Source organism: Mytilus trossulus, chromosome 10 (genome assembly GCF_036588685.1).
Source record: "Mytilus trossulus isolate FHL-02 chromosome 10, PNRI_Mtr1.1.1.hap1, whole genome shotgun sequence".
Taxonomy (NCBI): Eukaryota; Metazoa; Mollusca; class Bivalvia; order Mytilida; family Mytilidae; genus Mytilus; species Mytilus trossulus.
Window position 1 is genome coordinate 25,783,530 of NC_086382.1, and position 12,106 is coordinate 25,795,635.

A 12,106-nucleotide genomic window follows, 5' to 3' on the forward strand; every position below is an offset into this window, starting at 1 on the left:
AGGTCTTCAACGGAGCGGTAAAATCCCGCAACCTTAGACGGAATTCATGGCCCCTACACAAACATGTATCTAGTTCAGTGAAATGATGGACGCCACACTAAACTCCAACACATATAATTGAACTTAATTTCAAAAAAAAGAAAAAAGAAAAACACACATTTATCTGCTATAGGAAAATCTTCTACCTATGATCAGCCAATGTTTTCATAGATGAGTTTGATTCTAATAAGTTTGTTTTTAAAAACTTCATTTTTTTTGTACATGCAAACCGTGTTACAGGAATGACACAATGACTGCTAGATTTCAATAACTACAAAACGTTTCTGCAATTTACATCATTATTCGACTCACGTAGAATGTTTGCAGTTCATGCCAATCAATTTAAATGAACAAACATGTATCCATTGGAAATCCTTGGACGAATGCGCAACTCGAAGACACGGAATCGGCCGAGTTGTGACGAATAAAACAAACATTATAGATTTGATCTGTTTCCATGCAATAATAGTTACACCTAAAATATTATTCAACAGACACAAGACTACTTCAAGTAAGGTTTAATGTTGGATAAAAAAAAATATGCATACACTATGGAAAAATTGTAAGTATATATTTACTTTAGAGAAATAGAAGTTCACTTGTTTTATCAACTGCCTTCGCGGGTGATATTTTGAATAACCATTTAACATTGATAACGTATCGGACAATTTCAAATATACGGCTTGAGGAAGATAAATCCAGAAAAGCGCCTCGGACGCATACAATTTATGACGTGTGTTTTCATTTTTTTATACAAGCTAAACTTGAGTACTAAATTTTACACCAACAACACTGGTAAAAGTTAACTTTGAATTTCAATGATATTTTCAAATTTATATAGTAAATTAACTGCGACTTAACTTTGATTCCATCGAAAATCTAAGCATATTCTACACAATGAATAGATTGCCGTTTTATAGCTGTATTTGGCAAAACCTTTCGGCGTCTTGGGTCATCAATGATTTTCAACTTCGCAATATATTTGGCCTTAGTTTTGATTCGAGCGTCATTGGTGAGTCTTTTGAAGTCGAAATGTGCTTATCGCGAACAAAATTAATAGTTTGATAATTCATTGGCACTCTTACCATATCTTCCTTATTTATATTAATGCATGATTAGTTTAAACATATTTATTTATAGTGGATTGGGAAACAAGTTTTTCAACTTATATTAATCCCTTTCCACTTTGCTGTTGCGAGTGCTGCCTTATAGCGGCATTAGCCTACTCTTTTCCGAAATCTACAAGGGTGTCTTTAACGTGCAAGAGATATGGCTCTCTCTTAACACGGGTCAGCCATTTATCGTCCCCTTCCGACGGACTATCATCGTTTCCTCAAGACCATACTCGCAAATGGTGTCAAGGGAGAGCCGAAAATTGAGTTCCTGAAACTGCATGATTATATTGCTACTAAATAAGTATAAATTACCCAGCAATTATTGCGAGGTTTTCTATTGATGCGAATGATATGAATTAGTAAAATCACAAGAATTCATGTGCATTTGATTGACAATAGCATATATCTAAAGATAATTCCGAAGTTTAAACCTTGGTATTCTTTAACTCTTTGAGTATTCTTGAAATTATTAAGTAAAACAATAGTTACGAAATATAATGCATCACATGGTCATTATTCATTTCCAATATCTCAAATTTTCAGATTTACTATTATGTTTAGCTTGTTTTTTTCAGCTCGTTCCCAAAACCTGTCAAAACAGGAATATGAACCAATTCGGGGCATTACATATGAAAATAGTATGTTTGCATTACTTGATTATAGCATATATTTAAAGATAAAAAATAGTATGCTTTAACTGTGTGATTATTCCTTATAAAGTAAAAAATATAATGCATTATATGGTCAATAAATATTTCCAATTTCTTAATTTTTCAGATGTGCTTTTATGTTTAGCTTGTTTCATCAGCTCGATGCCAAAACCTGTCAAAACGGGTATTTTACAAACATTAGTGGACACCATCAACAATGTAACCATTGGTTCGCACTTGCTCCTTACTTTTAGACACATTCATTTATGTAGAAAGGACAATAATACGAAACTGCACGAAACTTTTCATGAATTTGACATACACAAGGAGTCCACAGTCAACAATTTAAGCTTTAAATCTTGCCATGTATGTTCTAACGAGTGCAAATCTCATACAAAACATCCGGAAAAATGTCGTTCAATAATTACATCTAGATCTGCAAATGGCTCTGGACACGAAATAATAGAACTCCAAATACGTCATGAACCTGAACTGACGGAGTATATATATTTAAAAATAAGCAATGTTTGTAAAGCACAGATTAACTGTTCGCAACTTACCCAGCCAGATAAACACTGCACAAGAGGACAAAAGCATGGTCCACATATAGGAACCACATGGCCTTTGGTCGAAGACATTGCCTTACTTTTATCCTTGCTCTGTTTGTGTTTCACTATGTTTATCCATCTTGCGTTGCCAGAATTACGGAATTTGCATGGCAAGAACTTGTGTAGCTTTGTAGGGGCCATGTTCATCAGTCAGATGTTTATGTTCCACGACTTTGGCATAGCGGACCGGGATATTTGCATTGCCATAGCAGTAATTTTACAATATTTCTGGCTGGCTGTCTTTGCGTGGACATCTGTGCTGGCATTTGATATAGCCAGAACATTTAATGCTTACAGAGTACTAAAAACAAGACCCCAACTAAAACACAGTAGACGATTTGGAATATATTGTATTGCAGGATGGGGGTTACCATTATTGTTGACATCTACGTCTTACTTAGTGACTGATAAACTATTTAATAACCAATATGCATATGGTCGTGTTCCAGTGTGTTTTCCCGATTTTTTCATTGCTATTTATATCATGGGCATCCCCCTTTTTATAAGTTCAGTTTTCAATTGTGTCTGTTTTGGCATCATAATTTATGGAATAGAATCCCACAGAAAGAAGGCAGCATTTGCTACAACGTTAAGATTAAAGAAAAGAAAAGGAGAACGCTTTAAATGTATTTTCTATGCTAAACTTTCAATAGTGTGTGGTTCCGCATGGATAATTTTCTTTATGGTACATTTCTTTGGTGATATGTTCCGTCACATGACCGCCATGCTTCTTAATTTCCAAGGCATTTTGATATTTCTATCAACCGTCTTATTCAATCGCCGTGCGATAATTGCCGTGAAGAGGAGAATGAGTAGACAAGAATCTGGACCGCCAGACGAAATGGGTTCTTTTTCAACTATAAGCAAAAACTAACCAAACCATTCCGATATGATCATAATTTGTATTGGTTGTTTGTTGTAACTAGTTGTGTCAGCTGAATCTTATTAAAGATGCAAATAAAGTTATGTGCTGCTTCTAATTTCAGTTTACACTTACTTTAAGTCTGGTAGTAAATTTTATTTACAATGTATACCTATAAATTGTAGACTCATATACGAATTTTCAACATGCATGTTGTCACATGAGGAAAAGTATCTGCTTACCATTCAGGAGTACCTGAGAACACATCCATGTCGGTACGGTTCTGGTCGTTCTGACTCTTTCATGTTTCTAGTTTTCCATGTTGTTTTTGTCTATTTTGTCTATATTGTCTATTATATATATAATCAGTACTTGAAATGTTTTAGTTGCATAAATTGTCATGTTTAATGTGTTTGTATCTAAATTCTTGGAATACGCATTGTATCATATGTGCTTTGTCCAATAAAATATTTGAATTTGAATTGGTCGTTTGTTGCCTATGTGTTGTAAGTTTGTTTTCGATGAGTTTGAATATCTCCGTTTGGTATCTCCCGCCTCTTTTATACTTTTATTTTTGTTGCATACGTGTATTTATTCCGTTTCCGCCTATTGTTCATTCCAATTTGAACAGTGCTGTAAATTCCGAAATTATTGCGATTTTGTCATTATAGACTTAAATGCGATTCTAATTCTTACGATTTTGAGAAAAATCCTCTTTAATTCATATAAGATATTTCAAAATGAGATTTTAAATCATTTCGTATATGTATATATGTTATGAAATTGACTTGTAAAAGTTATTGTCAGATCTTGGACATTTATTTTTTCCCACTTACTATGCACAGACAGGGATGACAATTCGTTCTATATATGAATTATTTCGTTCGCTTAGCAAGTATACCAAAACTACAAAATATATAGCAGTTTAAAAATGGACTTTGATTCATTCAGACATTCTTGCGAGGGTTCCATTGATGCGAATAATGCAACTGAATGACTATCATAGCAATAATATCAACTTGAATTATGATGTCTGAAACAAATTTCCCTGAAATCCCAATATTTAATTTTGTCTAACTTTCAAAAAAAGCAGTAATTAATGCGCACAATAATTTCTGACTCTACAGTGAGCAGAATAGACCATATCGACCTACATATATTTATAAATTGAATTTGGTGTATCGATCAGTCTTAATTTTACCTGAAATAATCACACTTTCAAATTTTCGAAAAAACAAACCCAAGGATTTTCTTATTCCAGGCATATATTACGGTACCTTAGCCGTGTTTGGCACAACTTTTTGGAATTTGGGATCCACAATGCTTCTCAACTATATACTTGTTTGGCTTTATAACTATTTTGATATGAGCATCACTGATAAGTAGATATGTAGACGAAACGCGCGTCTGGCGTATTAAATTATAATCCTGGTACCTTTGATAACTAATTTCAACCCTTGTATCAATGATGAGGTTATTTCATGGATGAACCATGAACACTTATTTTCATTTTTTTTTTGTTTCCTTTTTTGACGAAATCGTCAATTGATTATCTGCAAGTCTTACAAAAACTATGTGAAATGACTCTAAATAAACAAAAGGTTCAAAGTTTGCATTTAAAGTCAAACAATCACTCTAGTTTTTGTTCAGACTTTAAAATGTAGTAATCAACTGCCCTTTCTAAAACAAAACAAAAAAAAAACGATATGAAAATAAATATAATTTGCATCAATAAATGTGTCTGATTTTATGTTACTTTAACATGCTTAAGTCCGGTAAAAAATATTTTCTGTATATTGAAGGCAAGTAAAAAAGTAAAACTGGTCGTAGAAATAATTTCTTTTTTTAATAACACAATTGCCAAACAGAGAATTGTTAATGTTGGTTTCTGAAAGACAATAAAAGTATAATCATAAAGCAAAATATTTCAAAGTAAAAAAATATTAGTTATATTTATTATGTTTTGTCAATAGTCCAATCTTTCTCACTGAACTTAAAATTTTATAATTTGAAGGGGTTGAAAATACTTTGACCTTTTCCTCGATCTTGACACGGAAGAACGACTTGAAACTAAAATCCATGACATTTTTGATCATGTCAACTTTCATGTTTCCACCATCAGCAGTATTTTACCATCTGTATTGACCTATGGCGTTTGAAAAACCATATCTCAATTATTACGATAGTGCATATTCACACAATTGGTACTTCATTATAAACAGGGGTGTGATTCTTACAAAAAAGTTGCTCCAACGGTGCTTTGTGGGGAAATGATCGAATCGACACAACCACTAGGTCGATGCCACTGCTGGCGGATACTTGTTTCCCACCAGCCCCTAGTAAGCACTTCTGTGTTGACTTGAGTTATCATTGATATGTTCATTATAATATATAAACTGTTAACAAAACTTTTAACTTTTGAAATACCTTTTCTACCTCAGGAATAGATTACCTTGGCTGTACTTGACAAAAAATTTTGGAACTTTTAGTCTTCAATGCTCTTCAACTTCATACTTTATTTGGCCTTTAAAACATTTAAAAAAATATTTATTTAAAAATTACCCGTTTGATTACAGCACTATTGGTATGTTGCATGTTGTAGGAACAATTCTTTAGTGGAAGGACTATTTTCAAGCGATTCGTTTGTATTTCATTCCTGAGGTCAAAATACATCATTATTGACAAATTCCCAAACCCTCTGTCCAAACACTATACTTTATTGATGCTGTACATGAATTCGAGATTCATTCAGCTGGAACTAAGTTTTCCAATTAATGCCTTGACCTCATTTTTTTCTATATAATGCAGTACCTATTCATTATAGGAGTTACGTAAAGTTGAACAGTGTTGTCTTACCTTGTAATAACTTAAAGACATTAGGTTTACATCATATAAGTGCCGTGCCATTGAACAAAGAAGACTTGATAGCGTGTTGTTCGCTGTTATCTATGGCTCCTTGTTGAAGAACGTAATTTAACCTATAATGGTTTACCTCATTAATTGTGATTGAGATGGAGAGTTGTCTCATTGGCATTCATACCACAAAAGATGCAAAAGAATAAAAAAATGTAATAATTTTAAAACGGTCATTCTTAAACTGTTAGTTTGAAAAAGAACTACATGTTGTTATGCACAATTGCTTAGTTTCTGTTAATCCGTACAACAAATAACACGAATGCTGCACTTTTAACAGTGTGTAGCTTAACCGTGTGTTTTCAGGATGTGGAGCAGGATCTGCTTACCCTTCCGGAGCACCTGAGATCACCCCTAGATTTTGGTGGGGTTCGTGTTGTTTATTCCTTAGTTTTCTAAGTTGTGTCATGTGTACTTTTGTTTGTCTTTCTGTCTTTTTCATTTTTAGCCATGGCGTTGTCAGTTTGTTTTAGATTTATAAGTTTGACTGTCCCTTTGGTATCTTTCGTCCCTCTTTCATCCCAGAATTGTTTTAAATGTGCATTACATTTGTAGAAACTATTAACACAAAAGTATTCAACACACCCACGAGGACGTTTGTTCTGGTTTTATCCATTTGAATGCCTTCAATTTCACCATTGACCCCAATTTTTTCTTTTAATAAATCTTTTTCATGTACAATGTTAGTATTTTAGTTCATGCTATCCAATAACATTTAATAACATTTTGAATAAGTTTAGATATATGAGCACTGCACGTTATCATGATACATACCATACGATTCCGAATATTTTAACAGTGAAACAATAATGTAAAGACAAAAATCGAATAACGTAAAGACGAAACAACAAAATTATAAAACGTAATAGACAAAACCCCGTAACTCAAAGACACAAAAAAAAGGAAAGGTGAAACCACATTTCATAACTTAACATTATACGGAGTAATACAACTAGTCTGCCATTCCTATGTAAACGATTAAAGACAATTGTGTCGATGATTATCTCTTGTGACATCTAAATATATCGTTACGGATTTATGTTTTTGGAAATCTTTAAACATGTATGTATTTTTTTGTGTAGAAAATTAGAGACTAGGAGTAAGATGGTAAAATGAAATGGGGAAACATTCAAGATGATAACAGACAAATAGCTTTATTGATTGCAGTCTCTCTTAACCGTAATGGCGACAGCATTTGTACGCTCCACAAATATCACTATGATAATTATCAACCTGTTCGTTACTGTGACAAACAGCTCGACACCATCCTCTGTTATTGGCACAGGAATGACTGTCATGGTCCGACTCTGTAAAGATTAAAATCGTAATATGTACAATAAATGGGATTCGATAACGAAATCTGAATTAATGGAAACATTGATAATAGATCGATAATTTTAATCAGCGATTCGTTTATCACATGAGATAAAGACAGGAAACAACACAATCGCCGTTTTTCAATAACATTTCATACACTGTTCAAAAGGAGGAGATATATTGACAAAATCACACACACATTTTCTTATGACATACTTACCGAAGAGGAAATCCTAAACAATCAAATTTCTGATCTATGTTCCTTCAGAATTTTAACCAAAGATCAAGAAATTACTTGCGTACTAATCCAGGTTTCGTTTGGTTCGTACTAGTTTAGATTATGTATACAAGTAAGGGCATTGCGTAAAACGTGTTGTATTTGATGATATATATTCAAGAAAAGGCAACATTAGTAAAGTACTGCTTAATAGTCATGAATCGATTAACGAAAAAAATAAACTTAAACGGAAGGAAAAACATCAACTATTAGAGGTAAACAACGAAACAATAGAAATACTGAACTGCAACAAAATCAAACGTCAACATACACAGACACGGACTATAAACCTGACTAAGTATACAATTTAAGAAAAATTCTTATTGAACCATTTTTATGGCTAGCCAAATTAACCTCCTGCTTATATGAGAATGTAAAAAACACAACTAAAATGTCAACATTACGTGACAAGAACGCAGAACAAAAAAGCACAAGATTGAACCACCAGTAATGGGGAATTAATAAATAAATGATATAGTAGAACATTACAGGATTCTAATTACTGAATAACAACGGTGAATTGAGAATAGATATAACTCTTTTGGAAAAACAGTTATTGCAGAAAAACAAAACTTAATTCCGTGACATTCGTTTTTATGCAATAGGATTGTCGACTTATGCGTTTGAATATCACTTTGGTATCTTTCGTTTCTATTTAACGACGTCAAATATATTTTCAAATCAACAAAGGTCATTTAGATAAATTTAATAATGGAAATGGGGAATGTGTCAAAGCGACAACAACCCGACCATAGAAAAACCAACAGCAGAAGGTCACCGGTAGGTCTTCAATGTAGCGAGAAATTTCCGCACCCGGATGCGTCCGTCAGCTGGCCCCATAACACATTTATACTTGTTCAGTGGTAATGAACGCCATACTAATTTTCAAATTGTATACAAGAAACTAAAATTAAAATAATACAAGACTAACAAAGGTCAGAGGCTCCTGACAAAAATGCGGCGGGATCAAACATGTTTATGAGATCTCAACCCTACCCTATACCTCTAGCCAATGTAGAAAAGTAAACGCATTAAAATACGCACATTAAAATTCAGTTCAAGAGAAGTCCGAGTCTGATGTCAAAAGATGTAACCAAAGAAAATAAACAAAACGACAATACTAAATAAATAACAACAGACTACTAGCAGTTAACTGACATGCCAGCTCCAGACTTCAATTTAAACTGACTGAAAGATTATGATTTCATCATATGAACATCAGGCACAATCCTTCCCGTTAGGGGTTTAGTATCATATCATCATAACATATATGAAAATCATAACCCGTGTCATGCCAACAACTGGTTTTTGAATAAATCTGTTTAGTTCCGATGCATAGTTCCTATAAGTGAATCAATATTAAAGCCAAAATATGCAATCTTTAATGACCTCACAACAGTATCGTAACTATATCCCTTCTTAATTAGTCTATTCAAAACACATTTAATGTGTATTGTGCATTACACCAATTAAATTGATGATATCAAACATGTTACGTCTCAAATATTGTTTTCAAAACACTAATAACATTTAGGTTCGCACTGATATTGGCTTAATTGTGTTTTATTGATTTTCCTGTGTATCTTAATTTACATTGATTTATAAATATTATAGCAAATATACTGACTGAAAACATTCCATTGGAAACACCCAAAACCGCAAAAATGGACGTATAATTAAAGAGAAACATAAAATGAAGTTTGTTCCAATGACGATAATCATACTTACTTATTCCATAATTGATGACAGCATATACCCCATACGCCGCTACTAATGCAAGAAATAAAGGCCCTGTAACCGATAATCCTGCGTATGATGCTAGTGGTAGTAATACTTGCGCCTGACGCTTTTCATCTTCAGCCTTAGTCTTAGCTAAGGCTAATCCTAGAATTGGTCCTGGGATTATCAATAACATGGTGTAAAGCAAACACATAAATGTAATCTTGTCCATTTTAGATTTCTAGAATAAAAATAGACAAATAAAGGTCATATATTTTAGAATGTGTTTAACGACTCAATTAAAAAATATCAGAACAATGCCATTAGCAAGTAATAATAATGATAAACCTTTTAGTTGACTTTGACTTTAGACTAGTAAGAATGCATTATCGGTACTGTGTCTTTTTTTCGTTTCGTTATTGCAGTTGTGTTCTATTTTTCGTAATGATCTGATAAGGTTAGCCCTCTTAACTGATTTTCTTATTTTTTCTGTCTGCCGAGGGTAACTTTCGAAAGAAAAAAAATGGTGACACAGGATTAATAAAATTTAAAAAAAGGCCGTAACTGTTATATGTCATTGTAAGTCCTTAAACAAAGATAAAAACCAATACGATATAGTCTGCTATTTAATACAATCCTAGCAGGAAAATGTGAAATAATTTCCACGAGAAAAGAACCTTATTTATACAATACTATTTAACAATGTCAAACAAAGAGTAAAATCACAAAAATACTGAACTCCGAGAAAAAATCAAAACGGAAAGTTCCTAATCAAATGGCAAAATCAAATGACAACGAATGGACAATAACTGTCATATTCCTGACTTGGTACAGGAAATTTCAAAATGTAAACACACGAGCAGACACGACACTAAAAAGAACAAAAATAAAAATTATAAAATAAAATAATGATAATAAGTTTGGTGTTAAAAACCTTGAATGATAAGTGCACAAACTTACCTTCCACTTGATGTATGTTCGATAGTTGAAATGTTATTTTGTATTGTTCAGATTGGATAATTTATACACAAACAAAATAAAGGCCATGGTCATTAATCAGAAAAACCATGAGACTTAACATATGTAAATCAATAAGTTTTAAAGATAAGCGTAGGCACTTTACACTCTAAAGACAGGTTTTAATATGAATCTGCGTAATTGATGAAACCTAAGTGCAAATAACCGAAAATAAGGGCTTTTACACTCACAAGACTCTCGTACGACTTTTACCACACACATTTTTAAATTGATAATTGTTTCTCGACAACAATTAAAAAAAAAAAAACATTCATCATATTTTAATTCTTTTGTGTTATTTTTTTGCGAAATTTCATAATGAATTAGGTAAATGTAAAGAAAAGGATGTATTACAAAATTCATATTTTTCTTAATTTTTTTTTTTTTATACTTTAAATGAATGCCTCTCAATTCTATTGATTTATTTCTTCTCTGTGGATCTTTTGATGTGTTTGAGCTCTTGGTACTGCCATTTGACACGTGAAGCTCCCACGATGAAGTGCACACGTAAAATAAAGAAAAACTGAATAGAAATCGTATTTTCATGATCCTAGCTAAAAAAAAAAAGGAATTATAAGTATTGAATGCTTCTTTTTGTAATTTCATAAGAGTTGTAAAAAGCGTTGACAGTGCGCACATTTTTAGAATAAATTAAGCAGTCTCGCGCATCATACACATTATACTTCGGTGCCCAGATATACTTTTCCACCCCGAACGAATTTCTAAAAGTAGCATTCAATTCTTAAATGATGCTGATACGACTTTATCAATCACCATATTGCGAACATTAGTTTTCGGATGTTAACATGTAACACGTATAATAGACTTGGATATTGCTTCTGTTTTGATACTTGTATGTCAACAATTTTCCTCCCGTTATTGACATTCAATTGATCCATCTATGTGAATGTCTTGCCAATTGTAATTCTTTCGAATAACGGATTCTATTTCATTTAGGTGCTGGTGGAATTTATTACATTAAGAAGATAGCATTCATTTATTTAGCTAATGGCATTCATTCAATGTGGTTTCTGGTATCATTTACAGATTACGTTGACATGATTTAAACTTGTTAAGTAATATTGTATGTCATAACGTCAAATCCAACTAGCTAGCTAGAAAGAATATAACACAAAAATATTTGGTTTAAAACATTCTGAACCATATAAAGATTGTAGAGAAGGTCGACACGATTGACACTTTTTGCGATGAGTCTGCGTGTAAGAAACATTAATCAGTCATACACCGTCAGATGATTCCGATTAAACTTCTCAATCTTATTTGAATGAGTTTCAATCATAAATAATGGCGGACTATAAAAAGTCAACACTCCTTCCATTTTATACAATTTTCATAGTAACTATTAGTGATTGTCTGTTATCATCTAAACTTAGGTTCTTCAGCTGTTGGTTTAACTAGTAATACAATTTTCTGAGAGTTAAAATTCTTACTTGGGTGTGACTGTAATAGTCCATTTGCCAATTACCGATTAGATTCTATTATTACACACTTTTCAAGCAAATTACTTCCCTTTGTCAATCGTAGACTGGTTCCATACCGGACAAAATTGGCTTTTGGCAATGCAAAGC

At 32.6% G+C, this 12,106-nt stretch overlaps 2 protein-coding genes across 3 annotated transcripts; one reads left to right on the top strand and one right to left on the bottom strand.

The window, feature by feature from the left end:
• Positions 1 to 481: 481 nt before the first annotated feature.
• LOC134686122 (G-protein coupled receptor Mth2-like) lies at positions 482 to 3,306 on the top strand. The gene is made up of 2 exons (XM_063545795.1): positions 482 to 601; positions 1,932 to 3,306. The coding sequence occupies exons 1-2, from the start codon at positions 580 to 582 to the stop codon at positions 3,284 to 3,286; spliced, it is 1,377 nt and encodes a 458-aa protein (XP_063401865.1). The 5' UTR covers positions 482 to 579; the 3' UTR covers positions 3,287 to 3,306.
• A 2,468-nt stretch (positions 3,307 to 5,774) lies between these two features.
• On the bottom strand, positions 5,775 to 10,579 carry LOC134687103 (big defensin-like). 2 transcript variants are annotated; one of them, XM_063547100.1, is made up of 4 exons: positions 10,461 to 10,579; positions 9,510 to 9,741; positions 7,421 to 7,494; positions 5,775 to 5,798 (listed from the first exon to the last, which is right to left on the bottom strand). In XM_063547100.1, the coding sequence occupies exons 2-4, from the start codon at positions 9,730 to 9,732 to the stop codon at positions 5,790 to 5,792; spliced, it is 306 nt and encodes a 101-aa protein (XP_063403170.1). In that variant the 5' UTR covers positions 9,733 to 9,741; positions 10,461 to 10,579; the 3' UTR covers positions 5,775 to 5,789. The 2 variants fall into 2 exon arrangements, with proteins under 2 accessions (XP_063403170.1, XP_063403169.1); XM_063547099.1 differs by lacking the exon at positions 5,775 to 5,798 and having other exon boundaries at positions 7,326 to 7,494.
• Between the last annotated feature and the right edge of the window lie 1,527 nt (positions 10,580 to 12,106).